The following is a 23,435-nucleotide window of genomic DNA, read 5'->3' as shown; positions in this document are numbered from 1 at the left end:
ATTTCAATGTTTAGTCTAGTCTTTAGCTGGAGGCTGAAACAGAACCTTTTTTGTCTGATTGGCTAACTTAACAACCCTTTCATACTCTCTCTCTCTCGCTCTCTCTCTCTCTCACACACACACACACACACACACACACACACACACACACACACACACACACACACACACACGCAATTGCAGGGCTAGCAGATTAGGGTTCATAGAAAAGGGAAGAGTAAAAGGCAGGTTCAGAGTGGCGGCTGCGGTAGCGAAGAGTGATGTCATTGATCATGTGCTTTCTTCTAATGTGAGGTGGTGGAGTAGAGTCACTTTCTAACAATCTTCGGTGGCACCAGTTTATCACCATCTCCCTAACCAAAAAACCTGGAGACAGCGAGACGGTCAGACAGGAAAAAAGGCAGTCACAGATGCAGACATGAAGACAAGGAGACACATACCCAGTGACCTCTGGCTGACCACACTCCCGCTGACCAATGGGACTACCAAACCAAACTTGCTGGTGGTGTTTTCACTGACATGGATTCGGTAGAGTCCAGTTTTCAGAGGATGTATAAAAATCAGCTGGATTGTGGATATACTAACAGATTGATGGACAAAAGTGTGTTTGCACATTTTAAGATTTTTCATAGTCTTAAAGCGTGAGAATGAATGAGAGTTTTACCTCATCTCTGTTTGTGACCTGGTATGTGACAGGAGACCAGACACAGGGAAATTCTCTGAAACACAAAAACACATTTATCCTCCATTCACGGCATAGACAGATTAGATCCAGATCACCTACATTAATAGTTAATCTGCCACAGGCCAGGCCATTAAGATTCCAGAGCCTGTGTTTAAACATGTATTGAACTGTGTGAGTAGTATAACACTTTGTCTTTGAGCTGGCCTGAGTGTGTTGATCACTCTATGTGTCTCAGTCTCTTCAGCAAACTCTTCTGAATTTAAGACATCTCTCACTGGTAGTCTCTTTGTCTATGTGATCTGTAATGTCACCATGGACTTTAAATTTGCACAGAGCAAGCATGAACTTCTGTTTTCAGAAAAATGAATCATAGTTACCAATGTCCTCGAACCGTTCGACCCAGACTATCATCAAGTTGCATTCAGGGCTGTTACATGGCATCATTGCTGGATAACTCTGCACAGACATGAAAGATCAAGAGACAAGTAAGAAACGAGTACGTAAGATACAAATGAGAGGAACAAGGAAAAAAAGTCTTTTATTTTGAAAGTCCATACATTGGATTTAGAGTGACGTGGTAGGTTGAGTGGTGACTCAGCAGGTGGGAACAACACCTCTGAACTCTTTGACGAGCCATCTAGTTCAAAGAAAACAAAATGGGTCAAATAAAATGTATTCATACAAAATTTAGAAATTACTCACAACCTTATATGGTGACATGCATTCTTAAAATCATAGTAAATGTTAGATTTCACACTATTATGTTTTAGCAGAAATATTCAATATTTAATGTAAATATTAATTCAAAAGTTTCACTTATGAGCGATTTTCTGTTTTATTGACACTCAGATTTGAAGATTGGGCGAGTCATAGGTGAAGCTCTTTCTTGTTCCCAACCAGATCACATCAGGTTTAGCCATGTTTCAGTGTTTCATGTTCTTTGAATCATCTTATTTTTAACAACTTTGCTTAATGTGGTTTCATTATTACATGAGTAATTACAGGAGTGTTGATTTGAATACATAAAACCAAAAACCAAAATGAAGATATAAAACTTGCATCTCAAACACTAACATGCTTCCTCAAGTCACACACCACACAAACCCTCTGGGTCAGAAGTTTGGATTAAGTGTTTCACTAATGTACATTATGTGTTACCATGACTGTGTAGCAGTGATGGGACAATGAAGGTGAGCTCTGTCAGACAGTCTGTGAACATCAGGATGAACCGCTTCCCGTCAAACACACTCCCTCCGCTGTCACCCAGCACAGAAGAAAATTCTGGTAGAAAGAAAATAACCAATCTGCATCAGCAAGAAAAGCCTTAAGAGTGTTCTGTGAATGGCCCAATCAGCAACACATACCGGATCTGCTAGTGCTGACCCTGCCCACCTGTCCCACCTCCACCGGCCAACCAAGAGATGACAGGAAGTCAAGGAAGTGTGAATGGACATTGCAGGCCGACTCCACATTCTTCAGGATCTATACACAAACAGATAATAAAATTAACACAACAAGAGCAACATTTTCAAAAAACATTACAACAATTCGCAAATAATTGTATCTAGATCTGACAGTGTGTCATTGTCCACACAAAATGACACTGAAAGAGAAGAAAACAACTTTAACCGATCTAAAACTATATACAAAATATATTTAATTGAAACAAATGTTGAACACAGTCAGCTGCTCATTTAAAACTCTATTTAGGTTGCCTCAGCCTCTGTCCTCTGTCCTGCTCCCATGTAGAAGATAAAGGTGGAATCGTAGATTCTTGATGGCTGCTGGTCCAAATTTCTCAGGCTGTCAAAGAAACCAGGAAGAGATGAGTCGAGCACCACAAGCGGAGCTGGAACACCACTGATACCTGGATCCTACAGAGAGAGACACACAGATAAGCACACTTACACGTGTAAATACAATCAGGTACATAAGTGTTTGGACAGTGACGACATTTTGCCAATTATGCTTCTGTATACCACCACCTGATTTTAAATCAAACAATTAACATGGTATTGAAGTGCAGACATTCAGCTTTAAGTCAAAAGTATTACATCAACTGTTTAGCAATTACAGCCATTTTTATACATCATATCGTCAGAGGCTCAAAAGTAATTTTACTTAAGTTACATTTTATTTATATAGTGCCAAATTGCAACAACAGTTGCCTCAAGACGCTTTATATTGTAAGGTAAAGGCCCACAGTAAGGCAGTGAAGACCCCAACAACCAGGCGACCGCCTATGAGCACCTCTTTACCTTTACACTCTCAGGTGTCAGCAGGCCCAAGTGGGACAGGAACAGTCTTGCCGCCTGGAAATGGGTGACAGGTGGAGGAGGTTTACAGGTCATCGGGACAGCCGAACGACTGCTCGCTTGTGGTCGAGCCTCGACTTGCTGCTGTCTCTTTAAAGCTGTTCGCAGATGTTCTAGTTGCTGCTGCACCTGGCCAGTAAAAGGTTACACCTGGAATTACACTGTAATTACAACTGTCACACCTAACCAGTTCAATGTACTCAGGAAATAGTTTCAGTAATTGGCTTAACTATACCTAACAACCACAATCATCAGTCCAGATTTTCTCAGTCTCTATATGACTGCCTCATCATATAAAGTAACCATTCAATCAACGTGTTTAGAAGAACATACCAAGTTTTAAGGAGAGAAAAAATTAATTACTGAGGAGCTGCCCGAGTCATAAACAGTCATCTATAACTGATAATTCGTTTTAAAGAAGGAGCATATACTAATATACTGGGTTTCATCCAACTTGGTTCTTACCTCCTCAGTAATGGTCTCATGCAGAGCTGGAATACTATGATCTGCTTTAACTGATGGAACTGTATCAAAACTTTCAGAAAGCAGCTGCTGTTTGATAACAGTTTGTATTCTGGCATCTTCCTGGGCCATGCTGTGCTGTTCTGGTATCAGGGGTTCCTGAAAACAATCATCAGGTAAGAGAGAGAAGAAATGACTGACCTAACCTGAAAAAAGTACTACAAAATATGACTTCACAAACTAATGGAAGACATCTAAGTGGCTGCGCACATCTTTTGTATAATCTATTGTAAGCTATGATAAAGTCCTCTGAAGGAATGCACAACATATACTGAATCATACTGCATCAGCTTGGAAGTGGCCACCTGTGTGTCAGCTTGTCCCTCGTGAGGCTTTGGACAAAGCTCTAGACTCCAGGTGTGGCGTCCTGACGCTCCCCTGGTCACCATGATGAGTGATGGATACTGTGCTGCATTCACCATTGAAAAGCAAAAACACAATCGAAACTATCAACGGGCAACTTTGAACCTCCCAAAGATTAGTTTTATGTGGAACAGTAGAAGCTGAAATCTAAAATATCTATTAAATATTACAGTATGTGTCGAGTACTGCCTGCGTTCCTGTTGTGCCAGGATCAGTGTGAGTATGTGATGTGATAAGCCTGTGAATGCTGGAAAGATTAAAGGTTTCTACTGTGACTCTAGCAATACCAGACACATGTGGCAGGGGATTCAGGCAGTAACAGATTATAAGGCTGTGTGACAACAACACCTTCTTAATGAACATTCTTAATGAGCACCCCTGTAATAAAAGCCATCCTTCACGTTGATGAGAAAGTAGTAAATCTCACCGTGGCTGTAAAAACCTGAGGAGAATGAAAATAAAGAAGGCAGCAGGCTGCAACAACATTTTGAGACAGGTACCAGAATGTTGTTTGTCAGCTCAGCATTCAAAACGACCATCTCCCACAGCCACTTACACCCTCATCAACAGACTGCAGTCAGTGGGGAGTAGGTAACAGGATCTCCATCTTTCTGTTCCATGACTGTATCTTTAGGGCAGTTCAGTTTCATGTCTGGAATGATGCATGTACACTGGTTTTCTGCTGCTATTGTTGCTGTGCAATATATTTATTTCCTGTACAGTTTTCCTTAATAATGTAAATAGAAAAACATTAGCTTCTATTCTTTTGTGTACACATCCCAGATTCCTTTTTATCAGTTTCACAATTAGTTGTATCAGGACTCACCCTGTTCACGTCCCAGTGTTTGCTCCAAAAAGGCTAGGATCATGGAGCTTTCCACCACAAAATATCTGAACTTCTCAAGACTGCTGTCACTCTGACAGGAAGAACGAACCAGAACATCCTCATTGAGGATACCACTGACGAAAGGGAATGCCTCTGAAACCTGCATAACACTGAGACAAATACAGACCACATCCTTAAAGCTAGAGATGCCCCAGTCTGATAGTTGGATAGGATGTTTGGTGGTAACAAACCAAGCTACAGCTCATCCATTCAGTATGTTTACCATGGAGCAGGTCAGCAGTTGTACGCTATGTTGCCAAAGGATTTTGCTCATCTGCCTTCACACGCATGTGAACCTGAGTGACATGCCATGTCGGCACACCCTTTGCTTCGTCTGGAAAGTTTTCCATAAGGTTTAGAAGTGTGTTTATGGGAATTTTTGACCATTTTTCCAGATGCACATTTGCGAGGTAAGACACTGTTAATTGACAAGCTTGGCTTGTAGTTTCTCCTCCAATTCGTCCAAAAGGTGTTCTGTTGTGTTAAGGTCAGGACTCTGTGGGTAGGGTCTTGACATTACAATGTAAAGAACCTTGAGGAAACTGTTGTTCTGATTTGGTGCTATATAAATAGTATTTAATTGATTGTATAGAGCACTGGTGCACAAAGGAATTAGAGGAAACCAACAGCAAAGTACAGTGGTTTTGAGATATTTCACTATAGTTACACAGGGCTTTTCTTTTGATAGTTTGCAGTAACTTTAATTTGACTACAAACCCTGATGACTAAAAGGCTGTAAAGATGACAATGCTCTTTCTTTCTGTGTCATTTCATCTCAAATCAAATCACCTCTTTCTGTGATTTCTGTGAAATTTTAGCTTCACATATTAAAATACTTCTCTTGATATTTTTTTATTTTTAAAGAGGCCCATTCACCTACTTTTTGGGAGACAATGTTTTAACATGAATATCTTAAAACATTTAAGGTTAAAAGCCAAAAAGTTTGGACCAATGCACTAATTAAATCTCTTAGCATGGCCGATTTGAAATACAAAAAACAAACAAAAAAAAGAGGCAGTACTGTAAAGTCCCACATTGCAATAAAAAATAGAATGTGAGTTCTGTAAAAAAAAAAAAAAAAACAAAGAAACAACCCCCCCCCCCCCCCTCCTTTTTGTACCGAAATAATTTGTACAAATGATTTTTAAAAAAGGATTAATTAGCACATTTCATAGTTTTGCAAGACCAAGTTTGGCCACATTTCCGTGATCAGTTGTTCAATACAGCACCCTACACCCTACCCCTAACCCCCTAATACTAACACTAATACCATGGCACAACCAAGCATGGATCAGGCTATATAAATAAAACTGAATTGAACTCAATATGACTGAACTTGTAGTAAAATAATGCATTGTTGCCAGCTTCATGAACATTATTTGACTCATTTGTCTCCATTGCATCTGTGTCATGTGTGTGAAGAGCAATAAAAGGAGATTCACTCAGACTGAAAGTATAGCCAGGATCAGAAAGCTTTCTACGATGAAATGTTTAAACAATAACTGCTTTTGACAGTCTTATACCACATATACCACACCTTTGATGAACAGTAACACATTTTTGAAATGACATAAATCCTCGAAGCAATTCATGTCAAAATTCTGTTTTTGTTCCTGTTGCTTGTTAAGAAGCAACCAAAATGCATGATATAAACTAAGTCAGATCTTATATGCAAAATGATTGGTTTCTATAATCTCTACAATCTTAATGTTATTGTTACTGTGATGCTCACCAGCTAAGTGTGGCCTCAGCTGCCTCCTTCACCCTCAGAGAGGCTGGGTTTTGGTCTTTCTCCTCTTTACATCTCACTTTTTGTTCCTGTCTAGACTTACTGCCTGAAATCCCGAGTTCCACGATCTCCAGGACCTCCAACAAACACTCCTGAATAAAGTCAAATAAAACACACACTAAATAAAGCGCATGGATGTTCACCTGCTGGTCAGTCATCTGGCAGTTAGATATCTCATTGATACATAGTGATTAGTTGGTCTGGTCAGTTACCTTATGGCCAAGCAGTGTGGGATGTTGCGTTAACCAGACATTGAGACACTGGAAGGCAGCAACAATGATGGAGTGCAGATCTCTGGAGTGAAGAGGAGGAGGACGACTGCACTGAAAAACAATGTAGGTGCAGACTGAACTGACTACTCGCATCCTCTCTGACTCCTCCACTCGCACTTCCACCTGCAGGGGGATAGGTACAGGATCATAGTGGAAGACTGCCAATACTAAGTTTCCCTGTATAATTTTGAGAGATCAAGAGCTTCACATGTCAAGGATGCCTGTAATAATTTGGTTCAGTATAAATAACATTGATTTAAATGTAAGGTTTTCTTGTTGGCTATGTTATTTACCAAGTTTGAAAAATTAGACTTTTATAAATGTCTGGGTTTTGTATTAAAACAAACCATTAGAATCTTGAATCAGATTAGAAGTTTTTTGGAACTGCCAGACACATCTGTACAGACACCAATATGTTTTAATCATGATTTTATGCCCCCTTGGCAAGATAAGACTTATCATGACTGGAGAGAAAAGGGTTTAGTGTCTATTAAGGATATGTATATTGATGATACATTTTCTTCATTTGGTCAACTAAAAGGGAAATATAATCTGCCACATTCACACTTTTATAGATATCTGCAGGTCAGTCATTACATCCAATCCAAGTTTAAAGATTTTGCAACTCTACCGTCGGAGCACGGGATCTACGAAATACTCAAGAGCCAACCTGATTCCAGACAGCTTATCACAAAAATTGTACAGTTACTTGGCGACTCTATTGTAGTGCATACCGTTGGGATCAGGCAGGCTTGGGAAAAAGAATTGGGGATGAATGTGCCTGACTCTATGTGGAGTAAGTGTCTGTCTAAAATCCATTCCTTCTCCATAAACAGCCGACACCAATTAATTCAATTTAAAATCCTCCACCGGTTACACTATTCTAAGGTCAGACTGCACAAGATTTCTCCTTCTATCTCCCCAATGTGTAACAGGTGTAGACGGGCAGAAGGTACATTGTTCCATTACTTTTGGTCTTGTCCCTCATTAACAGAGTTTTGGTTTAAAATATTTGACTGGTACTCCAAGGCATATATGAAACCTCTACAGCCTGAACCTGAACTCGTAATTTTTGGATGTTCTCCAACGTCAGAGCTACTCCCGGTTAAAGTGCAGGGGCCACTGGAACTAGGTTTGATTGTTGCCAAGAGATTAATCCTGAGGGAATGGAAGTCCCCCACTCCTCCTTCCTTTCAGTTGTGGGTAACAGACACGATGTCCATAATACAGATGGAACCCCTTTTTGGAACACTTTGCAAGAGCCAGATTGGGCTAAACTCTGTAAACGCTCATCAACTTCAGCTTGTTGTATTCTTCTTGTATTGTGAAGTGCAAGTTTGTTTGCATTAAGTGTTTTTTCTGTATGCATCTGAGCCTGTCTGTGGTTGTCTTTGTTTGTTCTGCGTTTGTTTTTGTTTTATATTTTGAAAATTTAAAATAAAATTGTCAAAAAAAAGTAAGGTTTTCTTGATCTCGCTGAGTGTGTGTGTGTGTGTGTGTGTGTGTGTGTGTGTGTGTGTGTGTGTCTCCACCTTGGCCAATCCTCCCAGTACTTCCAGGGCAGACAGACAAACTGCTGAATCATTCCTCCACTGAGACGTCAGACGCTGAGTGAGCAAACGTAGAGATTGAACCCACAAAACTGCCACTGCATCTGATTGGACGCACATTACTGCAGTTAGATTCTTCAGATATGAGGGATTGATAATATAAAACAAATTTAACTGAACTGATTTGTAATTACTCGATCCTCTGGTCCATCGGTTTGAACTGGTCTGACTTGCTCCCAAAGCCTGTTTGAGTTTACTGGTCCCAGTAAGCAGGGGCTCAGTTTCCTGAAAGCAAAAGCAAAAAACTGTTTTTGTCTCATAAAATGAAGGCAAATGTAAGTACATATCCCTAAATATCAGTAAACTCACTTGTTGAGTTCGTCCTGCGGGCTCTAACACAGCTGAATCCTGAATCAGATTCAACATGGCCGCTATACAAACACCAGATCAGAAGTGATTACAATGGAAAAATCTTTCACATCAAACACTCAGATATGAACTTCTGTTAACTGGCTCAAAAACTGACCCCAGGACCAATAATTGGAAAAGAATCAGTAACTAACCCAGGAGGAGCTGTATGTTACAGGTGTCTGCCTCTGTCTGCAGAGCTCCAATCAGGACACTGATAAGGCGTGGCTTCAGCAACAGGAGGGTACTTGTTGCAGCATCAGCGCTTAACTTCCTATCCTGTAACTCCTAAGCAGCAAAGTGAACACTACTGCTACAGTGATCCGGCTCATCTCTGCTCAGGCAAGGGTACGTTTTTAAGCAAGTGCATGATAAGTTACCTCTAACTGGACTGATCCAAAGTGCATAGGGATGGGCAGCAGGGAAAGCAGGACTAGGATGGAGGCTCGCCTTAAATCCACCGGAGTGACAAAATTCTTAAACTTCAGTAGCTCTCTGAGTGAGAGAGAGTATGAGAGAAGCCTTTAGTTTAGTAATATTTACCGTCGTTGAGATTCAGGTGAACAACAAAATCCAACAGCCCGAAATCCTGGTAGGTAATAGCATCTATCAGCATCCATGAGCTCATGACTCAGCCTCCAATCAACTTGCCAAATTCCATAGATGAATTTTACCAATTGCCAATTCCAATTTTAAGTTGTTCTGGGCTGAAAGATGCTTTACAACCCATTCTTCCTCCGTTTCATTCTGTCTGGCTGAGTTAACGTCTAACATTACTAATGTCAGCTTTATTCTGCTATTTAAAAAAAACTCAAATAAACTTTTCTCATTGAACAATTACAGTATTTGCAGTACTTGCACCTGTCAAGCAGCACATTTTCCAGAGCTGAGATAAAGGGAGGTAGCAGTATGTTGACTCCTCTTAGGTCACAGCAGAACAGAGAGGTGGAGTTCAGCAGAATGGAGGCCAGAACAGGGGAACTGGCCTTCTCTGACACTTGAAGACCCTGTACCAAAACCAGGTAGAACCTTGCAGAATAAGAGATGGAGAACCATAATCATTACACTGCTCAAAGATGGGTGGATAGCTCTGAACAGGTGAACAGACAGGTACCTGGACAGGTAGACAGACAGAATTTCCTCTGCCGTCTTCCTGCAGCTGAAGATCCTGCAAAGTGTCCCACAAGCCTCAGCTCGACCTGCCGCCCATCCATTTGACATCACAGCAACATCACCCTGCCCAGCTAGAGAAGACAGTTCAGTAAGTAAGATATGGAAGCACAGCAAGAGTACACAAGGAATACAAGAACTACTGTACTGTGCCTACTATGTGTACGTGTAGTATGTGTTTTGCGTAAACAATACTGCAGAGACAAACCAGAGTCTCTGCTGATTAGTGCAGCATCAAACAGCCAGCAACCAAACAGATGTAGAAGGTGGTCCACATTACACCTGAGGGGTGAGGGAGAGGGTCTGAGAGATGAACAAAACAGGGAGGAGAAGGAAGGAAGCTGGGAGAAAGATTTCCAATGGCATGATGGAATCTGAAAGAAAGGAACAAGCAATAAGTTAAAGAGATCAAGAAGTGCTACATGACAAATGAAAAAGAAGTACTGTGGTACCGTGGGAGTCTTGGTGGTTGTCTTGGAAAAATTTGCTGCTGTCACTTGTCTGTTGTATGGAGGGGAGGAACTGGTTGAGGAAGGGGAGCTTGGCATGCTCAGTACATTCACTGGAGTGGGTGGTGCACTGCCAGAACGAGGCCGGGAGATACCTGAGAAAAAAAAGGAATAGCAGCACCATTTCGCTGATATTTACAAAAAGAAAAAAAAGTGTGCAAGTGGCTTTAATCTTCTCTCATTGGTGTATCAGAGTTGTAAGTGGGGATTTGGAAAGGTCAGAGTTTCACTTGTGAACAAAATAGACTAATTCAATTTGACAAAGACTTTAAGGAAGACAATAGCAGCCCATCAAGTGGTAGCACTGTTGAGGAGAGAAAAGAATATGTCTTTATATGTAATATTTCAGGAAGCCTGATGGCCACAAGCTTTTTAGCTTGTTTTCCAAGTAATATCCATTCATCCTGTTATTATCTTGTGCTTATCCAAAGTTGGGTCGTGGGCGCAGCAATGATCCTTCCAGAAGTCCTGCAATGGTGAAAATCTGCTCCACTGTTTCGTGCCCAGAGCAAAATCTGGTCAGTGCCTCATTTCAGCACCATCGAATAAACTTCCTCCAGAAGGCTGAGAATGGTAATAACCCAATAATTGGAGCAAACCCCCACCCCATCAACATATTTTCTAAGTGCAAACCATCACCCTGATCTGTCACTCTACAGTGAAACTGAACTGAACTGAAGTCAGTGGTTATCTGTGGAGCTTACCATAGGAGGGCAGACGGTCTCTGAACGGGCTTTTGGTCACAGAAATACCTAGAAGGAAAAAAGAAAAAGAATTACCAAGCTGAAATAGTTAAACCAAAGCATTGATGCCAATTTGGCCTAACAAAACATACATAAATAAACAATAAAACAATAATAATAATAATAATGATAAAATCTCTAGAATATTTATACATTGTTGATCTAATAAAGGTTTGGGTCGGGTTGTACTTCATGGTGCTAAACTAAATTAAGTGAAATTAAGCATGGACCAGAGTTGGGTATGATGCGTTACAAAGTAACACATTACTGTAATCACATTGCATTTTTAAGTAACACAGTAATGTAACATGTCACTGCCATTATTCAGTAATTACAATGATCAATTACAATATCAAGAGAATTACAATTATCTTGTTACTTGCATTACAAAAGGTTCTTCATTTATTTCCATGACCAGCTCACAGAAAGAAAATAAAAACATCAAACATACATGCTTTGTCATTCATGGGCACCTGTGCTACATTCAGCTGATTTCAGTTTGTCTGTAGAACAAAAACGATACCAAAACGCTTTATCGAGTCCACCAGGAACTGAGCGGTGCTCCAAGTGGCAAAGGAGTACCAATCAAGGGCAAGGACGGCCGCCTCTTAACAATGGCAGAGGAACAAGACCGATGATGGGTCCAACATTTCAAGGAAATCCTGAATCAACTGGCGCCCATGTTGATGATACCCATAGACGCCTTCTGCCCCCTGGATAACCTTCCAGTTAACGTTGGTCCAATTACCGTTGCGGAGACAAAAGCCATGATTCAGTCAATGAAGGCTGGCCGGGTCCCGGTGTTGGACGAGATTTCGGTTGAAAAATGGCGGTGACCTTATAGTCGAACAACTTATGGCCCTGCTCATTCACTGCTGGGAGACGACGACAGCTCTGAAAGATTGGAGGAAGGGCGTCATCGTGAAACTGCCAAAGAAGGGTGATCTTGCTGATTGTAACAACTGCCATGGGATAACTCTCCTTTCTGTTCCAGGAAAGGTTCTGTGCTCCGTGCTTGTCACGGTTGACGCTGGCCAACTGTGGGGATGTAAGGAAGGAGGACCCAGGCATGGAGATCTGAATATAAGCAGTGCGTTTATTTACAGTGAATGGAAAAATAACAATAATTCCTCAGTGCATTCCCGACTCCCGTGTCATGTCCTCTTCCCAGTGCTAGTGTTCCTTGTCTCCGCTCCTCAGTGTCTGAGCACCCCGTGCTTGCTGCCCTCTTGTCTCCACGCTTCTCGTGAAGTCACGCAATGATCCAGTGTCGGAGGGAGCTCCATCGCACTCTTAAGTAGCTCCTCCGACGAGGCTTGATCAGCTGTGTGATGGTCTCCAGGTGTGGCCAACCACCTGGCAGGGCCACACCCACCAGGCCTGAAGGTGCCTCAGAAACTCCAGCATCCACACACACACACACACACACACACACACACACACACACACACACACACACACACACACACACCTGCAAGAAGGGAGAATGAGGGACAGCACACCAAAAGTACACATGTCCATAATTGCTTAGGGACCCTGGTGCGCTCAGACCCAGGACACTGACAGTGCTACTCTGACGTAGGGCTGCTCGATTATGGCAAAAATGATAATCACGATTATTTTCACTGAAATTGAGATCACGATTATTTGACGATATTTATTTCGTCCGCCAGAGCTTATATTATTTTTTTTTACATGCTGTAGTGCCATTTGTGGGAGCATTTCACGTTGCTATACATCAATACAACTGTTATAGCCCATATTTTTAAAATGTGTATGTATTAAGTCCATAGTAACTACATTAATTGCAAAAAAGTGCAATAAACTACAAAAAAAAATTGAAAATCGTTTTTGTTTTGTTTTTTTACATATATTTCTACTTGGAGAAATTTAAGAGGTTTATCCCTCAAAACTTTAAATACAAAAAAGTTGCAAAAAATAGTTTACAACAACAGGAAATTTATTTTGAGTGTCTTCATAGTTTTATTTTTGGAGATACAGCAATTTTTATATACTGCAGGAAAAACAAAAAAACAATCCTATGATGCAAATTTGCAAAGAATGTGCATGTGCATCAAAATAAACTATTTCCAGCAGTGCAATTCGAGTTCTAAGGCCTACAAGTAAAAAAACTACATTTTCCGCGAAAATGACGTCACTTGCGATAGTTCGCGTTGACGTCTTTTTCAATGTGGGAAGTGTTATGAACAGCTGATCGGATCGGCAAAGCGTGTTTCTGGAATATTATGTTTTTGTTCCTGCAAGCGCTTTTTATGCAATTTTTGCAAAGCTATATGTGGAAGGAAACCGTGACCTAGGACAAGCTGATGGCATAAGATGTAACTCCTCCGGTTTCATATGGAAAAAAATTTATTGTGCTAGCTTAGCGGTTCAGGTTCTACAGGGATTTAAAAATAGTTATACAAAACGAGCATGCTGCTCTGACCGGCTTTAAAGGGTTAAGAATAACAATGTATTGAATAATGACTTTTAAAAAATAATATAAAATAGTGTGCAAATACTGATAACAGTGCAAATGTTTGCAATATAAGAAATAAATGAAAAATGTGAACTTTGCAGTGTTGCTCTGTGGTGCAGCTACGACACCATAGCAAAGTTTACACACTGTGTCTACTTGATCCACATCTGACTCCGCGAACCCATAATGTTTCCACACCACTGAAGTTTTTTTTCTTTACCTTTCTTTTCAACCAACGGCAGTCACTCTCCTCTCCAAATAACTTCTGCTTAGCTTTCCGAGCTTCCCTCGGGTCCTCTTAATTGTTGTGACGCGTGTTCGAAATGCAGAGCAGTGCGCTTGATTTGCCACATGGAGCAGCGCGAGAGTAAAGCATGAGGGAGGGGCTAATAATCGGCTCAGTCATTTTTAATGATCGTTGAAAGCCCAGATCGTAATCGTGATTAAAATTCGATTAATTGAGCAGCCCTACTCTGACGTCTTTGTTTGACAGTCGATCAGCTGCTGCGGAAAGAACAAGCCGGGTTCCGGAATGAACGATCCTGTTCAGAGTAGATTTTTGTGCTACGGACAATAATCAAACAAAGTGCCGGAGCTACAGCAATAACTGTCAATCAACTTCATAGACTTTACAAAAGCATTCGACAGCGATCAAGAAACGATCTGGAGAATTGCCGGTCCTACGGCATACCGGAGATGTTCATTACCCTCCTGAGAAACATCTACCACGAGTCAAGCTGCTGTGTCTGTACAGATAGAGGGATTTGGGACTCGTTCAAGATCAAGACACGAGTCCGACAAGGCTGCGTTATTTCGTCATTCCTGCTTGTGCTGGCTGTGGATTTCATCATGCGGTGTACCCTGCGGGACGGCAAGCACGGAGTCCAAGGAAATGACGGATGACAAATTGCAGATCTTGATTTCGTGGATGACATTGCGCTGCTTGGATCTACTCAACGCTCCATCTGCGATTTGACCGCCATTCTGGAAAATAAAGCGTCAAAGCTTGGACTGCGGATCAGCGTTGCCAAAAGCAAAGTCATGCGGATCGGTTAGGCCAGAGCAAATACTCCGGTACTCGTTGGCCACCACCTGCTTGATGAAGTCAATCAGTTCACTTTTCTGGGCAGTGTGATAACACCGAACAGTGGCTCAGACAAGGACGTCGCCTGTCGGCTTGAAAAGGCAGCATCGGCCATGCGCAACTTGAATCCAGTTTGGAGATCGACCGCCATCTCGATATCATCCAAAGTCCATTTGTTCAATACGATACTCATACCAATGGCTATCTATGCGAATGAAACATGGAAGTCGACGGCAACGATTACCCGACGACTGAGTGTTTTCCAACAGCACGGCCTCCGACAGATTCTCAAAATTTCATATCGAGATCATGTTACCAACGAGGAGGTCCTTCAGCGCACTGCACAACAGCTAGCAGACGTGGCATTGGAGCGACGATTTCGTTTCGCCATCACGTTCTTCGCCAACATCCAAAATGATTACCGAAGATAGCCATGTCATGAAGACCTGTCATGGAGCTGCGGACGACCAAAACAGACGTGGAGACGGTCATTCATTGAGGGCCTGAAAGCGGTCGATCTTTCATGGGATGAGGCTGAAGATGTGGCTGCAAACCAAACTCATTGGCGAGCCCTTGTGGCCCAATGCGCCATCCGTCACAGGAGGAACTAAGTCTAAGTAGAACAAAGAGCGGTCTACAGTGGAGATACGGAGATATAGACTTTACTATTACACAAAATAGTAAGGCAGATGTTGAAGTGGAGGATGCCATCCTGTACCTCCTACACAGAGCCCACTCACACCTGGACAAGGGAAAAAGCACGGTCAGGATCCTGTTTCTTGACTTTTCAAGTGCCTTTAATACCATCCGGCCCTGTCTGCTTCAGGAAAAACTAAACAGGATGCAGGTGGACTCCTGCCTGGTCACTTGGATCTTGGACTGGTCATGCAACTCAGTGCTGACTGTACTTCCTCAGGAGGCTGAGGTCTTTTAACATCTGCAGGAAGCTCCTGAGGATGTTTTACCAGTCAGTGGTTGCTGGAGTACTTTTCTATGCTGTGGTGTGCTGGGGGAGCAGCACAGCAAAGAAGGACTCATCCAGGCTGGAAGAACTGATCAGGAAGGCTGGCTCTGTGGTCGGCATGAAACTGGACACTCTGGTGACAGTGGCAGAGAAAAGGACATTAAAGAAACTGCTGGACATTATGGACAATGCTGGGCATCCTCTGCACACGGCCATAAACAACCAGAGGAGCCTGTTCAGTGACAGGTTGCTTCTCCCAAAGACCAACAGACTTAAAAAACTCCTTGTTCCACACGCCATCAAACTGTTTAACTCCTCTCTGGAGGGGAGAGGGAGGGGAAACAGGAGGACAAAGGAGGAGGGAACAGCTGTAGTGCCTCTTCACTGTGCAATACTTAATATCCAACGGAGCAATAGACTCACAATACTTGAAATGTGCAAATCCCTTGTATTCTTATTCCTATTTATTCTATTTATCCCTTGTGTATACTCTGTATTTATATATATGGTATATTTCTGCTCACATTCTGTAACTTCTGTCGGTGCTGTGCTATTGGAAACCGAATTTCCTGGAGGAACCCACCCGAGGGATTAATAAAGTTTTATCTAATCTAATCTAAAAGACAAAAGAGCAATCAAAGTTATACATTATAGTTCTAACAGAATTGCCACTCTGTAAGCATCTGCAAGGCTAACACAAAGAATCCAGGGCAATGATAAAGCTGGTTAGGCTGACCGCAGCCCATCAGTCTGACTAGGGATGGGTATCGTTTAGGTTTTATCCGATACCGGTGCCAAATCGGTACTTTTGAAACGGTGCCGGTGCTTAAAGAATGGAGAACACAAACTTTGTCCAAAAACCTCTCATGTTCAGCTGGTTTTTTTTGTAAAAAGATAACAATGTTAGCCTTTTCTGCAGCTATGGGGCATATATGGCATCACTCTTGGCTGGAAGCAGTGCTTAAACAATGGAAAAAACACAAACTTTGTCCAAAAACCTCTCATGTTTAACTGTTTTCCACTTTTTCTTTGGTCATTTTAGCCTTTTTGTCCAGGGTGAAGGGAGTACCTGCCATCAAACAAGAAGACAGCCACATGTAGCTATGATGATGTTTGCTAGTTCACCTTACATGCATTAATGTAATAACGTGGTTAGCCTACTCAACGTAAATTACACAGAACAACATTAAGCTACTCACGCAGAGAAGAACGGCTGCTGCTGCATCATCATCCGTCATCATTTCTGCTACACTGGCAGGGCTAGGGGCCAGGACTCTCCTCTTCGGGTTTTTGGGGGATGTTGCTCCGGGTCCGATAACTGGCAACCCACCCGACGTGCACGGTGTGAGGTCTCGCAGCAAGCTATCAAATACGGCGCATTTCTCGGCTTTTAAAAAAAACGCTATGCGTCGCCAGCTGTTTAATCGGATTCTTGGTGTTACCTCCTTTGCACAGTATCAGCTTAAAGCACTTGTTGCTGCTGAGTTTGCATATTTTGCTGTGAAGTACAGCCAGACTTTTGACCGCTTCGCTTTGGACATTTTTAATCTGTAGCTCTGCTCTAAAAGAACGTACGTACCTGGACCCGCCTACTATCCTCGGAAACGTAAAATGATCACAGCTCAGGAAAAAAAAGCACCGAAATGTGCGCTGCTTTTCGGTCTGGTTACTACCGTTTATGTCAGAACCGGTGCCATCATGGCACCGGACACCGGTACCCATCCCTAAGTCTGACCCTGACAAATAACCAAGGCAATGACGAGCCATCAAGTTTGCTTGATGGTCATATTTCTACGGTAGAATCACGCTGGCGATCACTTTAAGATCTGCTTGGATTGGTTTTGAACAACGCTTTGCGTTGTTGGCTTTGTGATCATATGTAAATACTGAAAGACAGACTCCTAATAATTATGTCATAGGTAATTATTTCAATTTTATGAAATAACACACAAGTAATGTAACCAGTAGTGTTACTTTTCTTGAGTAGTGACCCCAACAAAACTATAAAAACAAGTACACATTTGATATCACTATATTAAGTATTATGGAACAGTGCAATTACTCTAAGATCGCTGTCAGCAGGAAATAAGCAGGGATTAAACATTACATTTGTATTCACTCACACGTCCAAATAAAAATAATTGGATTTAGGTGTTCATATTACTTCGATGGCCACAGATGTTTAAATATCAAAAAAAGATCTAGGTGCTTCTACAAACATTTGTGAAAGAATAGGTCTCTCTCATGAGCTCAGTGAATTCCAGCGTTCTACTATGATAGGATGTCACCTGTGCAACATGTTCAGTTGTGAAATGTCCTGTTAGACTGTTAGTTGTATTATAACCAAATGGAAGACACTGAGAACAACAGCAGCTCAGCTATGAAGTGGTAGGCCACCTGGATCAGCAAATGCTGGGAATAGTATGTAGTAGTTATGTTCAACATATGAAATCATATGTTGAACATAACAAGCTAGGAGCATAGCATGCAGCTATGCAGCATAGGTTACCATGACAGTGTATCCCAGTAAGAGGTGAATAACCACTGAACAACACCGAAACTCACTGGTAAACCTAAAATTACCTTGCTAGTTGTTGCTAATCTTGTTTGGTTCTCTCAAATGACTCTAGGTCTAATTTAATTAGTTAACTGACTGGTTTAATCTGATCAGTTTGGGTTACCAAAAGAAGGCAGCCGGTCTCTGAAGTGCAGTTTTGTTGTCATTCCTGAAAAAACACACAAACAAAGCCAGAAAACTATGAATAAAAATGCTTCCTAAAAGTGATGTAATATTTTTGTTAAGGGCTGTGCATTAAAGCTGAATGACTGTATTTCATTTCGGCGCTCTTCATCCCTACAGTGGAGTTTAAGTTAAACAATCAAGGTGTGATTAAAGTGCAGACTTTTATCTTTAATTCAAGGGGTTTAAAAGAAATATTTTATTGTCTATTCAGGCGTTACAGCCATTTTTATCCACAGGCCCAGATTTTAAGAGCCTCTAATGCTGACTGAAAAACAGTTTCATAAACAGTTTCAAGGCCAGTCTTGTTGTTGCATGAAAAATTAAGATAAAAGATCTAGACGTCACTTCAAGTGTTTCACTTGCATTTGCTATGTTTTTACTGGAACTTAATTAATACAAGTGAAGGAGGAACAGTCAGACTGACAAAATAAAACCACTAGTGTTTATGATGATGTGACTGGTGATATGAGAAGAAGAATGAACTCTGAAGTCTCTGAAGCTATACTCTGTGCACTGATTCTGCAAAATGCTGTAAAACTGATCAGATGGGGATCTAGTTAGCCCAACGTCTTTTGACCCTATGAACATGGTGCACTGTTTATAAAATGGCTGCAATTCATGCAGAGTTCATGCAAAACTCCTTAAATTAAAGCTGTACTTCAATCACATCTAGATTTTTTGATTTGGTAGTAGTACAAAATCAGAGATTGCACAAATATTTACGATGTAACTGAATTTGTAATGTGTCATGCATGTAAAGTAGAATGCATGGGTGTGATGGGTTTGTATGAGTTCACGGAGTGTATTGTGTGTATACCAGTGTTTGGAAGGAGTTGTTCTATTGTTTCTTTACTTTCCACAGTCACACCTATAAAAAAAAACTTACAATGAATTCCTCAATGTTTGGTTATCATGGTTAAGTCTCAACTATAATTTCATTTTGGTATTTTTAGAATTTATCTCTATTTTGTGATTAATGACAAGAGAAATCAGTTAATGTAAAAACTTGGCACCAGATAGTGCCACCAGGGAGATGCCTATACAAAGAGGTTAATGTGTAAAGGTCAGCGTACCCAGGAAGGCGTCGACAAGGATACCGACTCCACTCATGGCTTTAAAGAAGATGTTTGGTAGCTGACTGTCACCTCTTCTCAACACCTCCCCCTGTGAAACTTGAGATGGAACAACAGCTGCTGTGCGACTAAGCTCCACCGGATTACTGGGGGTCAATGAAAAGACATGTCACATGCCAAGTTAAAAACATCTGACCATGTTTCTGAAGCAATTGTTACCTAAATAAGTGCAGGAACCTGAACCAGGTCTGGGGGATTCGCTTATCATCCATGTCCTCGGGGATCAGGGCAGCATCTTCTTCTGGGACTTTAAAGTGAGGGAATGATGGCCCAAAAGTCAGCTGCAGCAACCTGAGCACATTACAGCAATGCAATTACGGACAAAAAAACCATAGGAGTCTGCTCAGTGACGGGTTGCTTCTCCCCAAGTCTAGGACCAACAGACATAAAAACTCCTTTGTCCCACATGCCATCAAACTATTTAACTCCTCGCTAGAGGGAAGGGGGAGGGGAAACGGGAGGACAAAGGAAGGCGGGGACAACTAAACTTTAGTGTTTGCACAAGCTAAACACTAAACAAGAACTAATCACGCGCAATAGACTCACAACAGTCGCAATAATGTGCAAAAGACATTTGGCTGCTACATCTCATTAATGAGTATATTTCATTGCTTATTTATATATTCTGTATTTAAATATGTATATATATGCTATATTTATGCTTATATTTATATTTTATATTCATATCTATCTATCTATCTATCTATCTATCTATCTATCTATCTATCTATCTATCTATCTATCTATCTATCTATCTATCTATCTATCTATCTATCTATCTATCTATCTATCTATCTATCTAGTAGATAGTAACAACATAGCACCAATAATCCAACAAACAAACAATACAATATAGTTCCCCAACAACAACAATAAAAACATCTCCCCATGAGTATTTTGTGGCTGCTGCTGGACAGAACTCAGTCACAGTTTGTGATGTTTCTGAACCTGGAAGTTAAGGCTGCAACAACTCTGCACCACTGTTCCACAACTGCAGGCTGATGTCTCCAGCTGCTCAACATCTGTCTGCATGTCTGCCATAGTGAGCGAGATGGAAAACATCGAGAGCAAGACAGCAGCCACACTTCAAGGAGCACTGCCATCAACATGTCTGATACACCACCTATAGAAATACAAGGACAGGTGAAGAAAGACCGGTGAGACGCAGACAGGAGAAATGGACAGGAGAGACAAATAAAGATACAGGGGGTTAGGATAACTATCACCTGCAGCAGTTGCTGGAGACAGCATGGCATGGTTGATGCGAAGCAAGAAGTGCAACAGAGTCTCCCAGGTGTCTCTACTCATCATGGTACTCTCTTTAGCCAGTACTTGGACAGCACACAGAACCTGCTGATAGAGAGACAGGTAGACCAGATTTACCTGGTCAGACCTGAGTGGAGAGTCAAGAAGAGAAGAGTTCAGAAAAAAACAGTAACAAGTACAACCACATTGATCTGCATGACACCACACTAATGGCTAGTCGTTGGATATGATTAATAGAAGAATTTTATCTTTAATAATCACTGTCTCAACTGGTTTTGGTCTGGTAGGTGTCACTAAATAGAACAGCTTTGTGCAACATAAGGTAGAAGAAACATCAACTATATCAATCTGACCTGACCGATATTCATCAGCCAGTAAAATAAGTATTGATAACTGTTAACACGTATAACATGTTGTTATAACCACATGAATATAATATATGGCTTAACTGGACTCAAAGAAGGGCTGAGTAGCATCTAAAAACATCAGGTATTCAAAACTAACAAGGTCCTTAAAGGTCAATGGTTCCTTAGTGGATCCCTGTATGGGATCAGTAAATCAGGGTAATCAGGTCTAGGAAAGATTGTCTACCTGGGCAAGAACAGATTGAACAGGTGTCGGAGGATCTTCTGGACATACAGGTTGGGGTCTCTGCTGATTGGTGGAGGAGTGGAGTCTCTTGGGGAAACCAGGGCCATTAGCCAATCAGTGTAGATGTCCACGCAGAGTTTGACGGTATCTCCTTCTAGTGGGAGAGTGAGGCCATAACACAAGACCTCCATTGTCCACTTTACCTGCATATTCAGATTATCATTATTATTATTATGTTTCTGTCCTCAGTGATTAGGATTGAGATTAAGATTCAGATGTTTCTTTTGTATTTTTATGATGTGGTTTGTGTTACCTGCACAAGTAAATAAACTTGTTACATTCAGTTTTATTTATGTGGGTTAAATCACAATAACAGTCACCTCATGAGTACTCCAGTAAAGCTAAGAGAGCTGTACAGAGGTTTGGAAGTTACATATACTGTCATAGATACGACTTATGTTTCAAGGAAAATTTACATGCCAAACAGAAAAAGAAGTCCAGACCTGTCATCCACTGAAAATATTTGGTGAATTATTAAACAAAAAAATACAACAAAGGAGGCCTTTGTATCTAGGTTTTAATGATTGGTAAAAGGCTACATTCTCTGTTTATTAATATTTTACACAGCCCCTCTACATTCTTGGTAACAGGGTCTGACTGTATCCAACTTGCTTTGCAGTAAACTGGTCTGGGCTTCAAGTCATTCTTCACTTCCTGCTGTGTTGTCTACCCCCACTGTGTGTTTGGCTTTAGTTAGAGGTCACACTCACCTGTTTGTCTGTGCATAGCAAGCTACGGGTGCCAGGGTTTCCAAGGCCAGCTCCCAGGGGTTTCACCACAGCAACAGCAATATCTCTGCCTACAGAAGGCGGGAAACAGCTGAGCACGCTCACTTGACACCGCCCACCAGACAGTGATTGGTCCATGGTTGGAAATTCAGAGCTCAACTGCATAACAGACACGCAGAGTTTCTTATCGTGTGAACTGCTTAACAGGCCCTTGGCATGGCAGTTAAAGTGTAGCTGCAGCTACATTAAAACTGTCAGATGTGAGAACAGGTAAACAGATATCAGCAGCTGCAATCTTCCCTTTTTGCATTTTGTGTACATGTTTATTCTGCAGTCTTTCTAAAGTTCACATGAAGTTGGAAAATCTTTCATCTTTGATGCCTTGTTGTCAGTTTAACACATTTACACTGACAACTGAATTGCAACATGAATCTCTAACATGTGAGCCTGAAAGTGTTCAGCTCACGGATAAAATTATCTAAACTATTATAAGGTACAATTACGCTAATGTAATCTGAGGTTAATGTCTTACCGTACAATACAATTTGTTATACAATCTATAAATTCAACTGATACAGGATAAAGTGGTTGTTTGTTATTTTGAGTTCATCTAATTTGAAAATATCTCTTCACAGTGTCCATATACAGTCCTTCTCTTAAGAAGAATAGACAGTGGTTAGATGGAGAGAGAAAAGCAGATAATAAAAGAAAGTGAAGGACACAAAGTAAATTGAAGAATAAGATGTGCTGTTGCAAGACATTTGATCACTAAGATCAGGGTGTTTAAATAAAAGTAAATAAATAAAGTTAAGTAAATAAATAAGTCCAGCTTGTATTGAAATAGTACTGCAGTAAATATACTTCCAGAGAAATGAAATACTGATTACAAGACAGTTCAACATTTCTAACAGCAGATTCCACATGAAACTGAAGTATCATACCTGCACAGGTGAGTCCAGCTGAATGGTTTGCAAGTGAAATTCTTCGCTACCACCTGCTGACACCAACAGTGAAATCAAATCAGTTACTCTAAGGCAAAACTTTAAGCTTCAAGTCACCTTCTGCTGCTGCCTTCAGGGTCAGTTAGGAAATGTGACATTTCAGTCAGAACCGGTTTAACTAGAGGTGTACCTCTTGAGCTATTATTGCCAGACTGCAGCAAAGCACGGTGTGCA

At 41.2% G+C, this 23,435-nt stretch overlaps 1 protein-coding gene across 1 annotated transcript; it reads right to left on the bottom strand.

Annotated features, from left to right (window-relative positions):
• Positions 1–128: 128 nt before the first annotated feature.
• Positions 129–23,378, bottom strand: LOC113024725 (ral GTPase-activating protein subunit beta-like). Its single transcript, XM_026172017.1, has 33 exons — positions 23,202–23,378; positions 22,243–22,419; positions 21,473–21,675; positions 20,842–21,008; positions 20,564–20,738; positions 19,775–19,906; positions 19,556–19,701; positions 19,300–19,350; positions 18,421–18,465; positions 11,174–11,221; positions 10,413–10,564; positions 10,169–10,334; positions 9,905–10,034; positions 9,652–9,819; positions 9,171–9,285; positions 8,946–9,078; positions 8,752–8,813; positions 8,577–8,667; positions 8,365–8,486; positions 6,773–6,955; positions 6,504–6,652; positions 4,712–4,881; positions 3,828–3,931; positions 3,466–3,621; positions 2,944–3,129; positions 2,401–2,559; positions 2,050–2,167; positions 1,844–1,966; positions 1,243–1,322; positions 1,063–1,141; positions 665–719; positions 441–580; positions 129–366 (listed from the first exon to the last, which is right to left on the bottom strand). Exons 2-33 carry the CDS (start codon positions 22,396–22,398, stop codon positions 194–196), a joined length of 4,137 nt encoding a protein of 1,378 aa, XP_026027802.1. The 5' UTR covers positions 22,399–22,419; positions 23,202–23,378; the 3' UTR covers positions 129–193.
• Positions 23,379–23,435: the final 57 nt, after the last annotated feature.

The sequence above is a fragment of the Astatotilapia calliptera genome, chromosome 6, assembly GCF_900246225.1.
Source record: "Astatotilapia calliptera chromosome 6, fAstCal1.2, whole genome shotgun sequence".
In the NCBI taxonomy this organism is placed as follows: Eukaryota; Metazoa; Chordata; class Actinopteri; order Cichliformes; family Cichlidae; genus Astatotilapia; species Astatotilapia calliptera.
Note: the sequence above shows the minus strand (reverse complement) of the source record. Positions and strands in the feature narration are given on the sequence as shown.